The sequence below is a fragment of the Neocloeon triangulifer genome, unplaced genomic scaffold, assembly GCF_031216515.1.
Source record: "Neocloeon triangulifer isolate White Clay Creek 2 clone unplaced genomic scaffold, ASM3121651v1 ptg000008l, whole genome shotgun sequence".
NCBI lineage: Eukaryota > Metazoa > Arthropoda > Insecta > Ephemeroptera > Baetidae > Neocloeon > Neocloeon triangulifer.
Window position 1 is genome coordinate 3,519,911 of NW_026775550.1, and position 20,646 is coordinate 3,540,556.

The 20,646-nt window shown below is 37.4% G+C and overlaps 1 protein-coding gene across 2 annotated transcripts; it reads left to right on the forward strand.

Moving 5' to 3' along the window:
* The first annotated feature begins 1,958 nt into the window (after window positions 1–1,958).
* LOC132194601 (uncharacterized) lies at window positions 1,959–20,565 on the forward strand. 2 transcript variants are annotated; one of them, XM_059615980.1, is made up of 18 exons: window positions 1,959–1,977; window positions 9,837–9,945; window positions 14,865–15,127; window positions 15,184–15,315; window positions 15,469–15,525; window positions 15,659–15,810; window positions 16,007–16,143; window positions 16,199–16,421; window positions 16,482–16,653; window positions 16,712–17,089; window positions 17,253–17,577; window positions 17,711–18,308; window positions 18,459–18,840; window positions 18,899–19,052; window positions 19,116–19,233; window positions 19,299–19,525; window positions 19,590–19,855; window positions 19,918–20,565. In XM_059615980.1, exons 3-17 carry the CDS (start codon window positions 14,866–14,868, stop codon window positions 19,822–19,824), a joined length of 3,552 nt encoding a protein of 1,183 aa, XP_059471963.1. In that variant the 5' UTR covers window positions 1,959–1,977; window positions 9,837–9,945; window position 14,865; the 3' UTR covers window positions 19,825–19,855; window positions 19,918–20,565. The 2 variants fall into 2 exon arrangements, with proteins under 2 accessions (XP_059471963.1, XP_059471964.1); XM_059615981.1 differs by having other exon boundaries at window positions 1,960–1,977; window positions 14,865–15,115.
* Window positions 20,566–20,646: the final 81 nt, after the last annotated feature.

The following is a 20,646-nucleotide window of genomic DNA, read 5'->3' on the forward strand; positions in this document are numbered from 1 at the left end:
AACGCCCGACATCAAAAAGAGATAGGCCACCGCGTGAACCCACACTATCGTAAAAAAAAGAACAATCTGATATAAACACCTAATTATTAAATTATTAATGCAATCTTCATTCCATTTTTCTAGTTCTAAAAGTCCAATCACCCTTTTTAAATAATTACAAGAAGAGCGTGAGCGCGGCAGCCGCTGCATTTGATCAGGCGAACGAGAGAAAGAGACACACGGGCACACACGTGTGTGTGTCGCGGCCGTGTTCTTTGCTGGCCCACAAGCAACAGGCCCGCGCGGCGATTTCTGTGGCTAAATTTCCCCTGTTTTCAATTACAATAATCAACTTTAATTTCCACATTTGTTACTTTAAATTGATCTTCAAAATTCTACAATTGATCTTAATTTTCTCATCTTGATTTATTTCTTATTAAAATGCCACAATTCAAGCTTATTTTTTCCTAATTTAGCCAGACAATTATTTTCACGTGAAATTATTTACATTCATTAAACGTCTCCTTTAATTACAAGGTTCAAATTAAACATGCAAAAGACAAATAATTCTCTGCGGCCAAATATCCATTTGAAAAAACGAAAAATTATAAATTCCAACCAGTCGAGTTATTGTCTGTGATCGCAGAATTTTGGCTACTGCGGCTCAAGAGGGACCTTTTGTGTTTGGCTGCTCACTCATGCATAAAATTATCATTTTTCTTTAGAAATACTGGCTGCGCATTCAGAAATTTGTCAGCTCTATTTTTACTCATAATTGTTTACGCATCTCGCGGCTCTCGGCCACCACTGCTGCTCGCACCCTGATCTCCTCACAACAATAAGTCGCGGTCAGCTTTTTCATTTCTCTTGAACTTTCTGCCCGTTTCTTTTCTGAAATCAATTTTACTCCGAAGAGAAAAAAAATCTACATTTTTTTTTTGCCATACGATGCTGGGCAGAGCAGTCATAAAGCTTTCTCACAATAATAATAATAATTTTAGATTTTTACAAATTACAAAAATAAAACTTGCTGAATTCGATACCACAGGTACTATAAATTACCTAAATTGAAATAAACTTTACATTTTATTGACAAATTTAATTTGAATTAAATTCCGATGGGGATCAGAAAAAACCTGGTTATTTGACGAAAATGCACTGCTCTGCACAAGTGTGGTTTACTCATATTTCATATCAGTATTTTCTGGAAAAAAAGAATAATATTATTTTGCACACCATGCAATAAAAAAATAGCAAGTTAATTTTATTAAATGAAGAACAATTTCTAAAAACCGTTTTATTTTCGTTACGGCTAACCCACTGAACGCCGCGAATTAAATCTTAAATTTTCAAAAGTTGTCTGGCCCTTAAAATGATTGGCCTTGGGACAATGAAACGCTGGATCTGGGGTGTGTCTAGGGTTTTAAGGGTTGGCGAAAAAGATGAACTTTATTCTGAATTAATTAATAATTCGCGGTCGAATTACTCGACGGCCGCTGCGGCTGCAGCCGTATGATTCGGGAACTCTGAAATATAAGAAAGGTGGGCGAAACGGCCGGGCTAGTGCGGCGTTTGTTTCTAAGCGGGCAGGCGGCTTACGTGCCTCGTGCAGGCTTTTAAACGCGCCTAGCCTTCCAACTAATGAAACAATAATGATATTATTTTAAGAAATGTTGTCCATTAACCAAGTGATGCGGGCAAGAAGCGGAATGCAATTTTGTTTGCTGCAACTTTCAATTTTCTTGTGATATTTGATTCATGACGAATGCAATCTGCCCAGAAATAAATTTTGCATATTTTCTTATATAAAACTTCACCGATTTCCATTTTCCATTTTCAGATATTTTTGTAATACGGTAATACTCAAAGCTGAAATGATTCTTTTGCAGGTGTCTTTTGTATGGACGACCTACACCGTCACGATTGAGTGCCTCTGGAAAGTCTGAAAGCCAAATACGAGCTCACACTCCTCGGCTTTGAGTATAATTGCGGCAAAACGTAAGTTTTTTCTTATTATTTATTTGCCTTGATATGTACTCTAAGTAATTTTGGAATTGGAAATTTAAATTCTATGGCGCCGCAAATTATCATTTTATATTTAAATTTTTTTGTGAATCATGACAAATTAACGTGGATTACACTCACTGACAATGTACTCAAGCGTCGAAAACGATTAATTTTGGCCGAATTTCCAATTGTTCCAAAAACCGTTGAAGAAATAGATCATTAAAATAATTATTCTTTTTTTGTAAAATTTTATGAAGAAAACAGTCGAATATAGTTATGTGCGTATAATTATTTTCAAGTGCATTTATGCTTACATTTAGTCAATGGAACAGACCAATCAAAGTTATACGAGCAAGATCTTACCTCTCGAGATGCTCACCTGAGTTGGCTAACACTGCGGCCAGTATTTTTATTTTATTTTTACTCGTTGCTCACCATCTAAATCGGAATAGCATGGGAAAGGGGCAATGATATTATTTTATGAAATGTTGTCCATTAACCAAGTGATGTGGGCAAGAAGCCGTGGCCAGGCGGAATGCAATTTTGTTTGCTACAAGTTTCGATTTCCTTGTGATATTTGATTCATGATGAATGCAATCGGCCCAGAAATAAATTTTGCAAATTTTCTTATATCAAACTTCACCGAATCCAAAATTCGCAGGGTTTTAATGAAAATATTCCTCTCGGCGACAAACTTTATAAACCTTTCAATAGAAGCTATATAACGTTAAACTTTGACCTCATTGCAAGACTTTGAAACTCTATAATTTTGAAGTTCGTCCACATTTGTTAAATTTGATTTAAAAAATAATCACCAATTAATTTATTCACAATCAGTCAGATCATGTAAAATTGAAAGTGGCAAAGTGGCATTTTAATTCCACAATTCACAATTTTATTTTTAAATATATATCTTCTGTTTTTTTTATTATCGTGGATCGAGTCTCTGAAAATTTGATATGATTTATCACAAAAGTTACTGCCTTTTTAAGGCATGGCCCACTTCCCTCTCACAGTCAACCACCTTCTCAGTTGTCGGAATCGTTGCCTGCAGAGAGAAACAATATTGAAAGGGCAATTTCTGGCCCTTGTGCATTTTCTACTGCCACTGCAAGTTGGGCAGATTGAGAAAGAACCGCTCGTCCTTTAATGCTGAGGGGCCTATCGGACCCTTGATAGGACCTGCCGAGTTGTCGCTTCTTTTGGTTAAGCTGACAAAAGTGTGAAACCTTCAACCTCAGGCAATTGATTAATGACGGTGTCAAAGTAAATGAGCCGCCCTATTGCCCTCGCGCTGCGCGCGGGGCCTTCCCCACGTCCGTCATCGACCTCGCTGCGCCTCCAGCCAAATTCCCTCTATTTAATTTTATTCATGGAAAATGCCCAAAAGAGTGAAAGCCTTAATGAATTCCTCACGTGCGTTGCCGTGAAAAAGGGCGAATAATATTTCCTCTCGTAAGCCTTAAAAAGCAAAGAGTGTTTTACATTGCATTGTAACCATAATTTTTACAGAGGTCTCTCGAATAAAAACGTAAAAAAAAATATAATATATAATGAAACGCTACTTTTCTAATTATCTATTAATTAAATATAAAAAAGTCTTAACTTTAACTTTCCTTTTTTCTTTCTTAAGTAATCAAAGGTGAACAACTTTTTTCATTTATCAGTTAATATAACCTCTCGTGAGCCCTTAACGAAGAATTTTCTCTTTTACTTAATTTTAAATTCCCACGTTGGTGGCCCTGAAAGTTGCTGCTTTTATTTCTTACTTTAAAATGCTTAAAAATTTTGCAGCCGTAAACTGGTCCCAAACTTAAATTTTTTTTTCAACATTGCTCGCGATCAAACTTGATCAATTTTGGGTGGCCCTGAAAAGGGCCGGTTTTTGGCCCTGAAAAGGGCCGTTTTTGTCCAAGAGTCTTGAAGTTGGAGCGACCGTCTTCCAGGAAGGCGACGAACCCAAGGGTCAGGCGGCCACATTAAATAAGAAAAGAATTAGCAATAAAGGCAAAAAGAAATATAAACGGTTAATAATATGTCAACATGCTATGGTATACAACTTAGTTTTCATCTCTAAAGCGCCGGCGGATTTCTTTGGCTCGTCCCTTGTAGCTTTCCTTCTTCTTCTTCTCCAGCCTCTTCCACTTCTTGATGAGCTTTGAGAAGGTCGCTTGAGGGGTGACCCCAGCTACCTTTGCCTTCTCAAAGCTCTCTTGCACAAACAAATTGAGGCCGCTCGTTCGGCACACAGCTTTCACGCCAGGAGGTGGGCCATTCTGAAGTGTCAAAGAAAATCAACCTCAAATTACCAAAGTATGGTATAATTCAGGCTACATTTTCAAATAATATGGAATAGGTTTTGAAGTTTATTTGTTCAAAAAAAGTAGTCGGGGAAAATTTTGAGTAAAATTTTAACGGATATTAAAAAACACTGAAAAATCGCTTTTCCACAATAGAAATAAATGTTCTAACAGCGACAGCATAGATTTTTTTTAGAACATAGAACCGGCGCCAGTGGCAGAGTGGTTAGTGTGCTTGCATTCTGAGCTCGGCTGGCGTGTGTTCGAGCCTTGAAATTTGTTTGCATTGCGATAGCAAAAAGTTGTGTGTGAGCCGGACACTCGCCAGTGGAATCCGGGAGATGCAGAGCAATCTGCGTCGACTCGCTGCCGGCTGGTTTCAACCTTTCCAGCCGGGCATATTGGTATGTGGCGAATGCACAGCGTTGCAATTGCGAGTCCTCAGTGGCGAGGCAAACACGCTCTGACTGTCTTGCAAATGGGTGCATCTCGATCGGGGGGCAACTCGCGATTCCCGGTGACACTCCATAAGCTCAAGACTCAAATGTTCTTAATAAAAAAAGCAAGCAGAAAAATTATCAAAGTATTCAACCAACATGTTAGGCGTGAAATTCATAACTGAATTGATTATCATTATAGGAACCTGCGTTCTTTCGTTGCCAAAGTAGTTATTTAAGTTCTCATTGCATTATTGCTAAACTGTAGTTGATGCAATAATAAGAATTTTCTCCGAAAAATTCATGATTTTTTTTTATTGTTGGTCATGGGCCACCACTGTCCCGACTTTTTAAAAGAGTTTTTTAAGCTTGAATATATCATAAATAAAAAAAGATATTTGTCGATTGTTTTTGAGATATTACACTTGAAATTATTTGAACCGAAATAAGTCTTTAGATTTACTAATTAAGTAAATCTGGCGACCATCTTTAGGGCATTTTTGTACCCATCTAATCTAATCTAATCATTTTGACAATTTACTTTAAACGTTCGCTAAAATATTAATTTTTGATGCTAAATTTCCTGTCGCAACTTGATAAAACCGATTTTCGATAAAGCTTCAACTCACCCTTTTTATGTACTTCGCCGCCGAATTGTTGTAATTCTCTTTCTCTTGCGGTGTCAGCGCTCTCCAGGACCTGCTGATGATTCTGAAGTGCTCCTGAGGGCTCAAACCAAAAATCTTTCGCCGCATAATCTTGATGTACAAATTGTACCCGGTCATCCTTCTGAGTTTCGGAGCTTGCGACTTGATCGATCTGGTCATGGCTTCGATTTCAAATCAACAATGGGAATGTCGTGGCTTCTTGTTGCACTCTAGTGAACCCTTGTCTTTACCGTTTGCCAAATTTTGCATTGTTGCAGTAAAAAAACTTGTGCCAACAATACTGCTCACTAGAGTTCTTAAATAAACAATGAGAATTTTACACAGAGACAATTGTGACTTTCAAAATTATACCAAAATTGAAAACGATGAAAATAACGGTTAATTTATTAAAATACAACAATTTATGCTACATTTCCAAATTCACAATAAAAAAGAAGTAAATTTCCCCTTTTTCATGCACGGATATTTAAATTTATTTAAGAATTCTCTTGAAAATAAAATAAGTAGTTGATGTCTTCAAGACCGAGAGCGAGAACAAAAATTTGTGTCTTCCTTTTGGCAAATTTATCAAAACCCTGTTAAATTTGATAATTTTGTGAAAAATTAAAACATGCATGATTTGTTTCGCTAAAATCAGTGTGGAACACTCGATCATAGCAAAAATTAACACACGACAATTTAATAAATTCAAATTTCCCTTTCCAAAGAAAATGATGAGTCGCAGAATACAATTAACATGATAATCAAGGTCACGATTCGCGGCAGCCAACGGCTTAAATAAAAAGAAATGGAAATTGAACCATTCTAGCAGAATTAGACCCCAACAAACTTCATTCTGCCGTCAAGAAAACTCGTAATATCTTCACCGGTTCAAAAATGGCAGCTAATTTGTCCTTGAATCTTGTACTTTATTCTGTACTTTATTGCACGAAAGATATGAAAGTAGAAACAAAAAACCAAAATTCTTTAAAGAAATCGCTTGAATCGCAAAGTTCGTCGACAGCGTTCTTTCTGTTCTCTCATAAAACCGACATGTGCGAGTCGCATTTCGCTTTGGTCTCGTTGCGACGCAACCTGCGTGTCTCTGGCGTCCACACGGTTGCCTACTTTTTCATTTCAATCCGTTAAAATGCAGTTTTCCAAACTTTGACTGGGTGGACCGCCTTTCATCCGAAAGGAATTTGTCCGAAAATGCCTTTTCGGACTTCATCCGAAAATTTGGAAATAGTCCGAAAAAAATCGGAATTTATCCGAAAGGAAATAGGCCGAAAAAAATCGGAATTCATCGGAAAGGAAATAGGCCGAAAATGCCTTTTCGGACTTCATCCGAGTTATCCGTCACTGGGGAATTAAATAAATTTTTGATATTTTCATATGTTCTTTTATTAATGTGATTAGAAAAGTATAAATTCTGTTCCATCTGATAAATTTGTGGCATAAAAATAAAAATGGTAATATATAAGATTCTTTTTAAATTATGGCATTGAGCTTGATGTTGGCAAAGTTTTAGTTGGATAATTAAAAATTATAATTATTTTATAACAATGCCTTAAAAATGCCAATTACCTTAGGAATGACTTACTGAAAATTGAAAATTTCCACGTGTAACTTGTGTCCCAATATATGCTGAGAAAAATGTGTCACGTGACGTGCGCTTGTGTCGCTTTGTCCGGTAAGTTTTGTCTGCTGTAACTTGTTGCCGCATCACAAAACCACACAGTTTTTCCAAACTTTTTGCCAGGTATAAGAAGTGCCATTTCCGTTTATCTCAAACTTGTTTATGTTCAACTCCTAATACAGTTGATTGATAAAAAAAAAACGGTATATTATTTTCATAGCCGGTTTTCGGATTAATTCCGATTTTTTCGGACTATTTCCAAATTTTCGGATAAAGTCCAAAAAGGCACTTTCGAACTAATTCCTTTCGGACTAATTCCTTTCGGACTAAATCCGGCGACCCTTTGACTGGAAGCACAGCAATTTTCGGGCGAATAATTGATGGGAAATTTGCTGGCTGCTGTCGACAGAAAAATAACAATGAAATGAATACTCAACAAAAGAAATTGGCACATGAAGAGACGATCATTGAATTGAAAAAAAAACGGGCTTCGTCTTTGATTTGAGTTATTTTCCTCTGAATTATTTAGATGCAAAAATCTAATACGTCAGGTGCATTATAACGAACACCAGGTGACTCCAGTGCAGATCTTATATTCGCATTTTTTAATTAATTCCTCTCTTTGTAATTAACTTTAAGACTTGGAACAAAATTGATTGATTCCTAATTTCACTTGGAGGCTCAAATCTAAATTGATAGAAATCACCGGCCGATAACTCCGTTTGGAGTTGGCTGGACTTGTAACTTCTTTCAAATAAATATACTTCATTTAAAAAAAAAACTTGAAATGAAGAAACGTTTTATTTCATGAAAAACATTGGTTTGCTTGTGAGATTTTCCGAATTTTCCGCATCTTATTGTTGTTTATTCTACTCAAGTCATACATGAAAAAATAATTGATTTCAAAAAAAAAAAAAAAATGAGCAGAAAGGGTATCACAACTAGCAGAGGTCTGCTAAAACGCCCGACATCAAAAAGAGATAGGCCACCGCGTGAACCCACACTATCGTAAAAAAAAGAACAATCTGATATAAACACCTAATTATTAAATTATTAATGCAATCTTCATTCCATTTTTCTAGTTCTAAAAGTCCAATCACCCTTTTTAAATAATTACAAGAAGAGCGTGAGCGCGGCAGCCGCTGCATTTGATCAGGCGAACGAGAGAAAGAGACACACGGGCACACACGTGTGTGTGTCGCGGCCGTGTTCTTTGCTGGCCCACAAGCAACAGGCCCGCGCGGCGATTTCTGTGGCTAAATTTCCCCTGTTTTCAATTACAATAATCAACTTTAATTTCCACATTTGTTACTTTAAATTGATCTTCAAAATTCTACAATTGATCTTAATTTTCTCATCTTGATTTATTTCTTATTAAAATGCCACAATTCAAGCTTATTTTTTCCTAATTTAGCCAGACAATTATTTTCACGTGAATTTATTTACATTCATTAAACGTCTCCTTTAATTACAAGGTTCAAATTAAACATGCAAAAGACAAATAATTCTCTGCGGCCAAATATCCATTTGAAAAAACGAAAAATTATAAATTCCAACCAGTCGAGTTATTGTCTGTGATCGCAGAATTTTGGCTACTGCGGCTCAAGAGGGACCTTTTGTGTTTGGCTGCTCACTCATGCATAAAATTATCATTTTTCTTTAGAAATACTGGCTGCGCATTCAGAAATTTGTCAGCTCTATTTTTACTCATAATTGTTTACGCATCTCGCGGCTCTCGGCCACCACTGCTGCTCGCACCCTGATCTCCTCACAACAATAAGTCGCGGTCAGCTTTTTCATTTCTCTTGAACTTTCTGCCCGTTTCTTTTCTGAAATCAATTTTACTCCGAAGAGAAAAAAAATCTACATTTTTTTTTTGCCATACGATGCTGGGCAGAGCAGTCATAAAGCTTTCTCACAATAATAATAATAATTTTAGATTTTTACAAATTACAAAAATAAAACTTGCTGAATTCGATACCACAGGTACTATAAATTACCTAAATTGAAATAAACTTTACATTTTATTGACAAATTTAATTTGAATTAAATTCCGATGGGGATCAGAAAAAACCTGGTTATTTGACGAAAATGCACTGCTCTGCACAAGTGTGGTTTACTCATATTTCATATCAGTATTTTCTGGAAAAAAAGAATAATATTATTTTGCACACCATGCAATAAAAAAATAGCAAGTTAATTTTATTAAATGAAGAACAATTTCTAAAAACCGTTTTATTTTCGTTACGGCTAACCCACTGAACGCCGCGAATTAAATCTTAAATTTTCAAAAGTTGTCTGGCCCTTAAAATGATTGGCCTTGGGACAATGAAACGCTGGATCTGGGGTGTGTCTAGGGTTTTAAGGGTTGGCGAAAAAGATGAACTTTATTCTGAATTAATTAATAATTCGCGGTCGAATTACTCGACGGCCGCTGCGGCTGCAGCCGTATGATTCGGGAACTCTGAAATATAAGAAAGGTGGGCGAAACGGCCGGGCTAGTGCGGCGTTTGTTTCTAAGCGGGCAGGCGGCTTACGTGCCTCGTGCAGGCTTTTAAACGCGCCTAGCCTTCCAACTAATGAAACAATAATGATATTATTTTAAGAAATGTTGTCCATTAACCAAGTGATGCGGGCAAGAAGCGGAATGCAATTTTGTTTGCTGCAACTTTCAATTTTCTTGTGATATTTGATTCATGACGAATGCAATCTGCCCAGAAATAAATTTTGCATATTTTCTTATATAAAACTTCACCGATTTCCATTTTCCATTTTCAGATATTTTTGTAATACGGTAATACTCAAAGCTGAAATGATTCTTTTGCAGGTGTCTTTTGTATGGACGACCTACACCGTCACGATTGAGTGCCTCTGGAAAGTCTGAAAGCCAAATACGAGCTCACACTCCTCGGCTTTGAGTATAATTGCGGCAAAACGTAAGTTTTTTCTTATTATTTATTTGCCTTGATATGTACTCTAAGTAATTTTGGAATTGGAAATTTAAATTCTATGGCGCCGCAAATTATCATTTTATATTTAAATTTTTTTGTGAATCATGACAAATTAACGTGGATTACACTCACTGACAATGTACTCAAGCGTCGAAAACGATTAATTTTGGCCGAATTTCCAATTGTTCCAAAAACCGTTGAAGAAATAGATCATTAAAATAATTATTCTTTTTTTGTAAAATTTTATGAAGAAAACAGTCGAATATAGTTATGTGCGTATAATTATTTTCAAGTGCATTTATGCTTACATTTAGTCAATGGAACAGACCAATCAAAGTTATACGAGCAAGATCTTACCTCTCGAGATGCTCACCTGAGTTGGCTAACACTGCGGCCAGTATTTTTATTTTATTTTTACTCGTTGCTCACCATCTAAATCGGAATAGCATGGGAAAGGGGCAATGATATTATTTTATGAAATGTTGTCCATTAACCAAGTGATGTGGGCAAGAAGCCGTGGCCAGGCGGAATGCAATTTTGTTTGCTACAAGTTTCGATTTCCTTGTGATATTTGATTCATGATGAATGCAATCGGCCCAGAAATAAATTTTGCAAATTTTCTTATATCAAACTTCACCGAATCCAAAATTCGCAGGGTTTTAATGAAAATATTCCTCTCGGCGACAAACTTTATAAACCTTTCAATAGAAGCTATATAACGTTAAACTTTGACCTCATTGCAAGACTTTGAAACTCTATAATTTTGAAGTTCGTCCACATTTGTTAAATTTGATTTAAAAAATAATCACCAATTAATTTATTCACAATCAGTCAGATCATGTAAAATTGAAAGTGGCAAAGTGGCATTTTAATTCCACAATTCACAATTTTATTTTTAAATATATATCTTCTGTTTTTTTTATTATCGTGGATCGAGTCTCTGAAAATTTGATATGATTTATCACAAAAGTTACTGCCTTTTTAAGGCATGGCCCACTTCCCTCTCACAGTCAACCACCTTCTCAGTTGTCGGAATCGTTGCCTGCAGAGAGAAACAATATTGAAAGGGCAATTTCTGGCCCTTGTGCATTTTCTACTGCCACTGCAAGTTGGGCAGATTGAGAAAGAACCGCTCGTCCTTTAATGCTGAGGGGCCTATCGGACCCTTGATAGGACCTGCCGAGTTGTCGCTTCTTTTGGTTAAGCTGACAAAAGTGTGAAACCTTCAACCTCAGGCAATTGATTAATGACGGTGTCAAAGTAAATGAGCCGCCCTATTGCCCTCGCGCTGCGCGCGGGGCCTTCCCCACGTCCGTCATCGACCTCGCTGCGCCTCCAGCCAAATTCCCTCTATTTAATTTTATTCATGGAAAATGCCCAAAAGAGTGAAAGCCTTAATGAATTCCTCACGTGCGTTGCCGTGAAAAAGGGCGAATAATATTTCCTCTCGTAAGCCTTAAAAAGCAAAGAGTGTTTTACATTGCATTGTAACCATAATTTTTACAGAGGTCTCTCGAATAAAAACGTAAAAAAAAATATAATATATAATGAAACGCTACTTTTCTAATTATCTATTAATTAAATATAAAAAAGTCTTAACTTTAACTTTCCTTTTTTCTTTCTTAAGTAATCAAAGGTGAACAACTTTTTTCATTTATCAGTTAATATAACCTCTCGTGAGCCCTTAACGAAGAATTTTCTCTTTTACTTAATTTTAAATTCCCACGTTGGTGGCCCTGAAAGTTGCTGCTTTTATTTCTTACTTTAAAATGCTTAAAAATTTTGCAGCCGTAAACTGGTCCCAAACTTAAATTTTTTTTTCAACATTGCTCGCGATCAAACTTGATCAATTTTGGGTGGCCCTGAAAAGGGCCGGTTTTTGGCCCTGAAAAGGGCCGGTTTTTGGCCCTGAAAAGGGCCGTTTTTGTCCAAGAGTCTTGAAGTTGGAGCGACCGTCTTCCAGGAAGGCGACGAACCCAAGGGTCAGGCGGCCACATTAAATAAGAAAAGAATTAGCAATAAAGGCAAAAAGAAATATAAACGGTTAATAATATGTCAACATGCTATGGTATACAACTTAGTTTTCATCTCTAAAGCGCCGGCGGATTTCTTTGGCTCGTCCCTTGTAGCTTTCCTTCTTCTTCTTCTCCAGCCTCTTCCACTTCTTGATGAGCTTTGAGAAGGTCGCTTGAGGGGTGACCCCAGCTACCTTTGCCTTCTCAAAGCTCTCTTGCACAAACAAATTGAGGCCGCTCGTTCGGCACACAGCTTTCACGCCAGGAGGTGGGCCATTCTGAAGTGTCAAAGAAAATCAACCTCAAATTACCAAAGTATGGTATAATTCAGGCTACATTTTCAAATAATATGGAATAGGTTTTGAAGTTTATTTGTTCAAAAAAAGTAGTCGGGGAAAATTTTGAGTAAAATTTTAACGGATATTAAAAAACACTGAAAAATCGCTTTTCCACAATAGAAATAAATGTTCTAACAGCGACAGCATAGATTTTTTTTAGAACATAGAACCGGCGCCAGTGGCAGAGTGGTTAGTGTGCTTGCATTCTGAGCTCGGCTGGCGTGTGTTCGAGCCTTGAAATTTGTTTGCATTGCGATAGCAAAAAGTTGTGTGTGAGCCGGACACTCGCCAGTGGAATCCGGGAGATGCAGAGCAATCTGCGTCGACTCGCTGCCGGCTGGTTTCAACCTTTCCAGCCGGGCATATTGGTATGTGGCGAATGCACAGCGTTGCAATTGCGAGTCCTCAGTGGCGAGGCAAACACGCTCTGACTGTCTTGCAAATGGGTGCATCTCGATCGGGGGGCAACTCGCGATTCCCGGTGACACTCCATAAGCTCAAGACTCAAATGTTCTTAATAAAAAAAGCAAGCAGAAAAATTATCAAAGTATTCAACCAACATGTTAGGCGTGAAATTCATAACTGAATTGATTATCATTATAGGAACCTGCGTTCTTTCGTTGCCAAAGTAGTTATTTAAGTTCTCATTGCATTATTGCTAAACTGTAGTTGATGCAATAATAAGAATTTTCTCCGAAAAATTCATGATTTTTTTTTATTGTTGGTCATGGGCCACCACTGTCCCGACTTTTTAAAAGAGTTTTTTAAGCTTGAATATATCATAAATAAAAAAAGATATTTGTCGATTGTTTTTGAGATATTACACTTGAAATTATTTGAACCGAAATAAGTCTTTAGATTTACTAATTAAGTAAATCTGGCGACCATCTTTAGGGCATTTTTGTACCCATCTAATCTAATCTAATCATTTTGACAATTTACTTTAAACGTTCGCTAAAATATTAATTTTTGATGCTAAATTTCCTGTCGCAACTTGATAAAACCGATTTTCGATAAAGCTTCAACTCACCCTTTTTATGTACTTCGCCGCCGAATTGTTGTAATTCTCTTTCTCTTGCGGTGTCAGCGCTCTCCAGGACCTGCTGATGATTCTGAAGTGCTCCTGAGGGCTCAAACCAAAAATCTTTCGCCGCATAATCTTGATGTACAAATTGTACCCGGTCATCCTTCTGAGTTTCGGAGCTTGCGACTTGATCGATCTGGTCATGGCTTCGATTTCAAATCAACAATGGGAATGTCGTGGCTTCTTGTTGCACTCTAGTGAACCCTTGTCTTTACCGTTTGCCAAATTTTGCATTGTTGCAGTAAAAAAACTTGTGCCAACAATACTGCTCACTAGAGTTCTTAAATAAACAATGAGAATTTTACACAGAGACAATTGTGACTTTCAAAATTATACCAAAATTGAAAACGATGAAAATAACGGTTAATTTATTAAAATACAACAATTTATGCTACATTTCCAAATTCACAATAAAAAAGAAGTAAATTTCCCCTTTTTCATGCACGGATATTTAAATTTATTTAAGAATTCTCTTGAAAATAAAATAAGTAGTTGATGTCTTCAAGACCGAGAGCGAGAACAAAAATTTGTGTCTTCCTTTTGGCAAATTTATCAAAACCCTGTTAAATTTGATAATTTTGTGAAAAATTAAAACATGCATGATTTGTTTCGCTAAAATCAGTGTGGAACACTCGATCATAGCAAAAATTAACACACGACAATTTAATAAATTCAAATTTCCCTTTCCAAAGAAAATGATGAGTCGCAGAATACAATTAACATGATAATCAAGGTCACGATTCGCGGCAGCCAACGGCTTAAATAAAAAGAAATGGAAATTGAACCATTCTAGCAGAATTAGACCCCAACAAACTTCATTCTGCCGTCAAGAAAACTCGTAATATCTTCACCGGTTCAAAAATGGCAGCTAATTTGTCCTTGAATCTTGTACTTTATTCTGTACTTTATTGCACGAAAGATATGAAAGTAGATACAAAAAACCAAAATTCTTTAAATAAATCGCTTGAATCGCAAAGTTCGTCGACAGCGTTCTTTCTGTTCTCTCATAAAACCGACATGTGCGAGTCGCATTTCGCTTGGTCTCGTTGCGACGCAACCTGCGTGTCTCTGGCGTCCACACGGTTGCCTACTTTTTCATATCAATCCGTGAAAATGCAGTTTTCCAAAGTTTGACTCGAAGCACAGCAATTTTCGGGCGTATAATTTAAGGGAAATTTGCTGGCTGCAGTCGACAGAAAAATAACAATGAAATGAATACTCAACAACTCACATGTAGAGACGATCATTGAATTGAAAAAAAAGCGGGCTTGTTCTTTAATTTGAGTTTAGAAGCCACTGCACGCCATTCAGCTTGCATATATTTGTTATACAAATGTTGCTTATGGAATTATATTGATAGAAACTATGTTGTGAAGGACTAATTAAATATTTAAATTTTACATAAGATCTTTTGAGTACATTGTCCTGAAATACTATAAAAAATTCATTTATTTTTATTTTTTACAGGATGACGGAAAATCAACAGCTTTTATCCCTAGAGGCAAAAGCAACAATCGTTGCTGCTGTAGGAGACGCCTTGCGAATGCAGCCGTCAACGGTTATCGAGCAATTATTTCAAAAGAAGCCAAAGGTTGCAGAAATTTTGTCACCCATAGAATTAAAAAGCCTTGTGTCTGAGCTAAGGCCTCTGTTGACACATGAAGAAGCTGAAAATTTGGTCGAGACGGCGCACGTCAGCATCCCTAACTTTTATGCAGGTGCCCATTATGGTATTATATTTCAAAGGTTATTTTGACTGACTTCATTAATTTTAATTTATCACTAGCTGCTGCTGAATTCAAAAGTGCTGTTCTTAAGTTCAAGCATGTGATTCAAGCTGCCGCAAGACACTCTGTGTACAGAGTATTTGATCAACCTGCCTTTTCTGACAGACAAATTGAATACCCTTCTTTAACAGGTATCCATGTGTCTCCTTCATAAATTAAGATAATTAATTAACGCTCCTTGGCTGTTTACAATTTGCCATAGTTAAACATATTTATTGTTCAAAACGTACATTGATTCATTGATTGATATATTGTCTCAATGCATTTTATCTATTCCTCTCCAGTTTTTCTTTACCCTGCAATGAACAACCTGAAGCCAGAGAAACCAGTCAGAGTTACCTGTAAGTTTAATTTAAAAATTTTATTCTTAAAAGTTTTAATGATTGTCCAATACCTCACTTGACGAATAATAATTTTTTAAATTTTTTTTTTCAACTATTCAAATGAAAATATCTCATTTCTTTTGATTTCTAGCTCTACTTACCAAATCAGGCAAAGAAAAGCTAAAGCCTTTGAATACTTGCAAGAAGATCGAGGGTTTTCCCTATCCTGATGAAACCTGGTCGAAAGGAAATTGCGCTCTGAATGCGAAGCTCTTCTTAATTCAAGCCCTGTGCAAGGAGGGGGTAAATGCAGATTTTCTGTTTTACATATTCCATTATTCCTATTCAGATATTTAATTAGCATGAAATTTTTATGATTATTTAAATACGTATTATATTTTTTTATTTGTAGTGATCCTTTTAAATGGCAAGCCATTTCCTGTTGCAACATTTTTAGCGAGGACATTTTTTGAAAAGCATTGACTGAAATATTTTTTAGCACATCAAGGCAGCCACTCTCCTGGCATACAAGGCAATGTTTGGTCCCCTGAGAGACCTCCTTGAATGTCTTGTGCTCACGAATGGAAAATGGTCCCAAGAAGCAGAGAACTTGCGCCATTGGACAATCTTTTGCAGGTAAAATCTTAATTCAATTCAGCGATTTTTTTCACAAGAGACATTATTTTCCCAGTTATCCACATGTCTATTTAAACAACTGGGACACGAATGCGGCCTGGGAGGAGATTTTTTTTTCTTCCCAGACCGTCCTTCTAAGAGAAGAGGTTTGTGTCATGTGTGAGGATGTTCAACAAATTTCGTCTGGGCCACCGCACCTCAGTCCAGAAGAGGCATTAGTAGTTGTGGCGGGAGAAAAGGCTGGACTGGACCCTTCAAAGACTTGCCGAGAATGCGGCGTAAGAATTTTTTTTGCGTGCATTTACTATTTCAAATTTTTGATCCGACTTCCAATGCAGGCGAAAGGCCAAATTAAAGCCAGAATTGTCCTGTCGGAATCTGTTATTGCGTTGGACTTCAGCCACCCTGGAAGTTCAATGGGGTTACCGACACTCCAGGAGGCCACACAGAAAGGACTTCTCCGAGACAACTTCTGGATGCATGATCAGGAATATGTGAAGTTTGGAGCTGGTAATTTAAAATTTAACAGGATTAAATGCCATTTTTTATTGAAAAAATTGCATTGTAGTGGTTGACGAAATCGCGGAAACTGAACCGTACATTAGAGATGGGTGGCCGGATGACCATGTTTCCTCTCAATACAACGAGGCGAAATTGGTTTCCGCCGTCAAATATAACATTGGAGAGCCTCCCTTACGCAACGAGAGCAAAGAAGAGGAAGAAGAAGCATGCCAACAGAGCCGCGCCTCTTCACACAACTTCTTTATCTTAAGTAAAGACGGAAAAGACAGAAGAATCTGTGACGCATCCGTAAGCACCAGCTTTGACGAGAAAGAGTTTGTTGAGACACAGGGAACTAGATACACAATTCAGTACCTTTACTTCGTTCCAAAAAGTGCGATTTCAGAAAGCAAAGATGAACAAGGCAAGATAGAAGATGAGAAACGTAAGTAACAATCTAATAGTAAGCTTGTAAAGCAGGCGCGATTAAAAATTTACTACATTTTATTTTACATTTAGCTGTTAAAATTTTCCTTAGAAACAGTTTACTTTTTGCAAGGATATAGATCCAAATAATAAAATGGTTAAAATTATGCCTTCTTGTTAAGCTCGAACTGATGAAAAGGGAGGTCAAAAAAAGAAGGATCTGAAGGAACAAACACCTGAAAGAAGAGAGACAAGATCAAGAACGTTGACCACAAAATCCTCTTCCGATTCAACAGTTGTTAAAAAGAAGTTGCCGCTGCGTGATAAAATGACTGATGTATCTCTCTTTGAAAGAATGGTCATCAACAGAGAAGGGTGCATCACCTTGCAAGTTCAACACAGAATGGCACCTGAGATGGCCAAACTCATTGTTCCAACAATCTACAAAACCCTTGGGAACCACCAAATCGAAGATCGGAACGCACTGGATTCTTCTCTAACTCTCAGGTAAATGCAAATATTTATTTTAAATCATGCATTTAGTGAATGCTCTAAACCTCTTTTTTTTTGTAACGTAAAGACATTATGTACCTCTTTATATAACACATGCCTAAATTTCACTTAAATGCTTTTAATTCAGATGTGAAGGCAGTGAAGGTCATGCTGACTACAAATTTAAAGTGTCAAGCCCAATAGACTTCCAAACAGTTTCTCCTTATGGCGGCTGCAACCAGATTTGTGAAGACCAGCTCAGCTGTGGTCACCCTTGCAAGACTGTTTGTCACTTGATGCAAATCGAGCATACAAAAATCAAGTGCAATGAACCCTGTGAGAGGAAATGTGACGCTGGGCTTCACTCATGCAAGCAAAAGTGCTTCGTTAAGTGTGGATCAAGTTGCATGGAAATGGTGCAAAAGAACCTTCCCTGCGGTCACCAGGCAATGATGAGGTGTCACGCCGATGAAGAACATTTCTTCTGCACAGAAATCGTGACAAAGAAATTCCCCGAGTGCAACCACGAGGCAGAGGTTGCATGTTCTTGCAAGAGGTGTCCTCAACCCTGCGATATGAAGGCACCTTGCGGTCACAGCTGCACCAGGAAGTGCCACACGGACTCTGATCCCGACCACCTTCAATACAATTGTACCAAGCCATGCATAAAGATGAACAAGGACTGCCAATCAAATCATCCGTGCAATAAGAAATGCTGGGAGGAATGCAGTGTTTGCGAAATCCAGGTATTGCGATCTTGAGTGCATTTATTGTTAGTATCTTGCATTTAATTAAAAGGTTAATTAATTTAAATTAAACCTTATTTTGGTTTTGTCATTATGAGTAAAAGATAATATTAATGTAAAAAATAATGATTGATAATGATCTTTTATCAGGTGAAGGTAAAGAGGAGCTGTGGCCATCAATTTGTTTTAAAATGCTACATCGATCCAGAAGGAATCGAATGTCGCAACAAGTGTGCAAAATTGCTTGACTGTGGTCATCGTTGCCTAAAGAAGTGCAACATTGAATGCTTGCCCTGCACTCAGCTAGTGGGAAAGGTCATTTCGGAGTGTGGCCACTCTGCAAAGGTGCCTTGCGGTCGAGAAGCAACCAAAGAAGATTGCGCAGAGCAGTGCAAGAAGCTTCTTTCTTGCGGACACGCTTGCAAAGCCAAGTGCTCCGAAGAATGCACCCCCAATTGCCGGGAGGTTGTGGAACCGAGTGTTGGAGGGTGTGGACATAAAATCAAAACGCTCTGTCTGGAGAAGACTAAAGGCTAGCAATGCTTATTTACTTTGAATTCAGTTATTAAATTTTCTTATTACACACACAGGTTTGAAGGCTGATGTGATGAGATGCACAGCCAAATGCAATACAGTGCTAGAATGCGGACACACATGCGGAGGAACGTGCAGGACTTGTCTCCAAGGTAGATTCCACGTGCCGTGTAAGCAGAAGTGCACCAAAGAATTCCTTTGTGGTCATAAGTAATTTATAATTGAGTTTTGTGCATTGAAATTGCAAGTGATAATTTTTCTCATTTTTCTTAGGTTTCCTTCTGAGTGCAGTGAGCCATGTCCACCATGCCAAAAGAAGTACCATATTGTCTGTGACCATAATGAATCTCATGAAATTACTTGCGGACAGCCAAGAAATAAATTCTGCAAGGTATTGTATTGATCTTAACAGACTAATTATTTAAAAAAATGCTCATTGAAACTTAATTTTTCCAGCAAAAATGTTCTGCTAAATGTGACCATGGAAATAAATGTACCAGGAAGTGTGGATTGGATTGCAACTACAGCAGGTGTGAGGAAAAGTGCACCAAAACACTGCCATGCAAGCACCCTTGCTGCGGATTCTGTGGAAGCCCTTGCCCTGGCCTGTGTTGGGAGTGTGACAAGGAAGAATTGCTTCAGCACGCATTCCCTTTTGGAGCCGAGATTCCTGAGAATGCAAAGTATGCCATATTTTTTTAATATTTTAATAGAAATACTTCACTCGTGTATTTGATTTGATTTAAGATTTGTTTTACTCCCCGATTGCCATCATACTATTGAGGCAGGAGCCCTGGAAGCGTGGTTCAAGTGGCAGTCGTCACAGCTTGAAATAAAAAGTTGCCCCTTGTGCAAGAAAAAGATTTCGGCACAACTTGTGCAGTACAAGAAGGAAATTTGGGAATCATTTGTGGACTTTATCAGAATTTGTGATAAATCAAACAAAGAAGACCACATTGACGCCAAGGAATTGATGGAATGATCCTACCGACTGGGGGACCAATGTGTTGAAAGTAAATAATGCTCTTTTTGAAATAGAAAGTATATTATTTATAATTATTGTTCAATCATTTAGTTGCAGCTGGCCCATTGTTTGATTTTGGGAGGCAAATGCACTTGGAATTACTTAGAGGCCTAGAGGGAGGAAGTAGAAGCAAATAAAAGTGGAAGTCGTCAAACTGGACCAAGCTACATGTTCATCAGCCATCAATTGCCTGTGATTAAGAAAAAGATGGATGTTTTTGAAGCCATGTTAGAAATTTTCAATTCAGCGTCCTGCAAAAATTTTGCTGCTGTGAAGTCTGAAGTTGATTTCATCATTAAAATGCTCGAGGGATATTCAAAATTATGTAACCAGAATATCAGGGACTTTGCAGCCCTTCTGCTTGACTTGAAAAGGAAGGTTGAGTCTTCAAAAGAGGTCAATCTCCCTGAGGATATTATGGCAAGGCAAAGGTTGCTTTGGCAGAAATGTGGAAAGTGTGGAAACTTGGAATTTGGCCCACAGAATACAACCAAAATATGTAGCGAGTGTGATGCCACCCTGAAAATAGATCCACCCTTGTTTCCTGATCTGGACCCTTCCAAGCAGTACAACTCAAAGGGCAGGGTCAAGACCTCACGACCAATTAAGTATAATTTAAACTGACCTGTATGATCAAATAAGCTTTTGTTCTACATTCTGTCATAATTTTTATGATTGATGAATAAATAAATTTGTAATGCAAAGAAGTGCCTTTTAAATTAATTATCCATCCTATTTCAATTGCACCAAAATTGCTTTTCAATGAAAAAAAGAAGATTT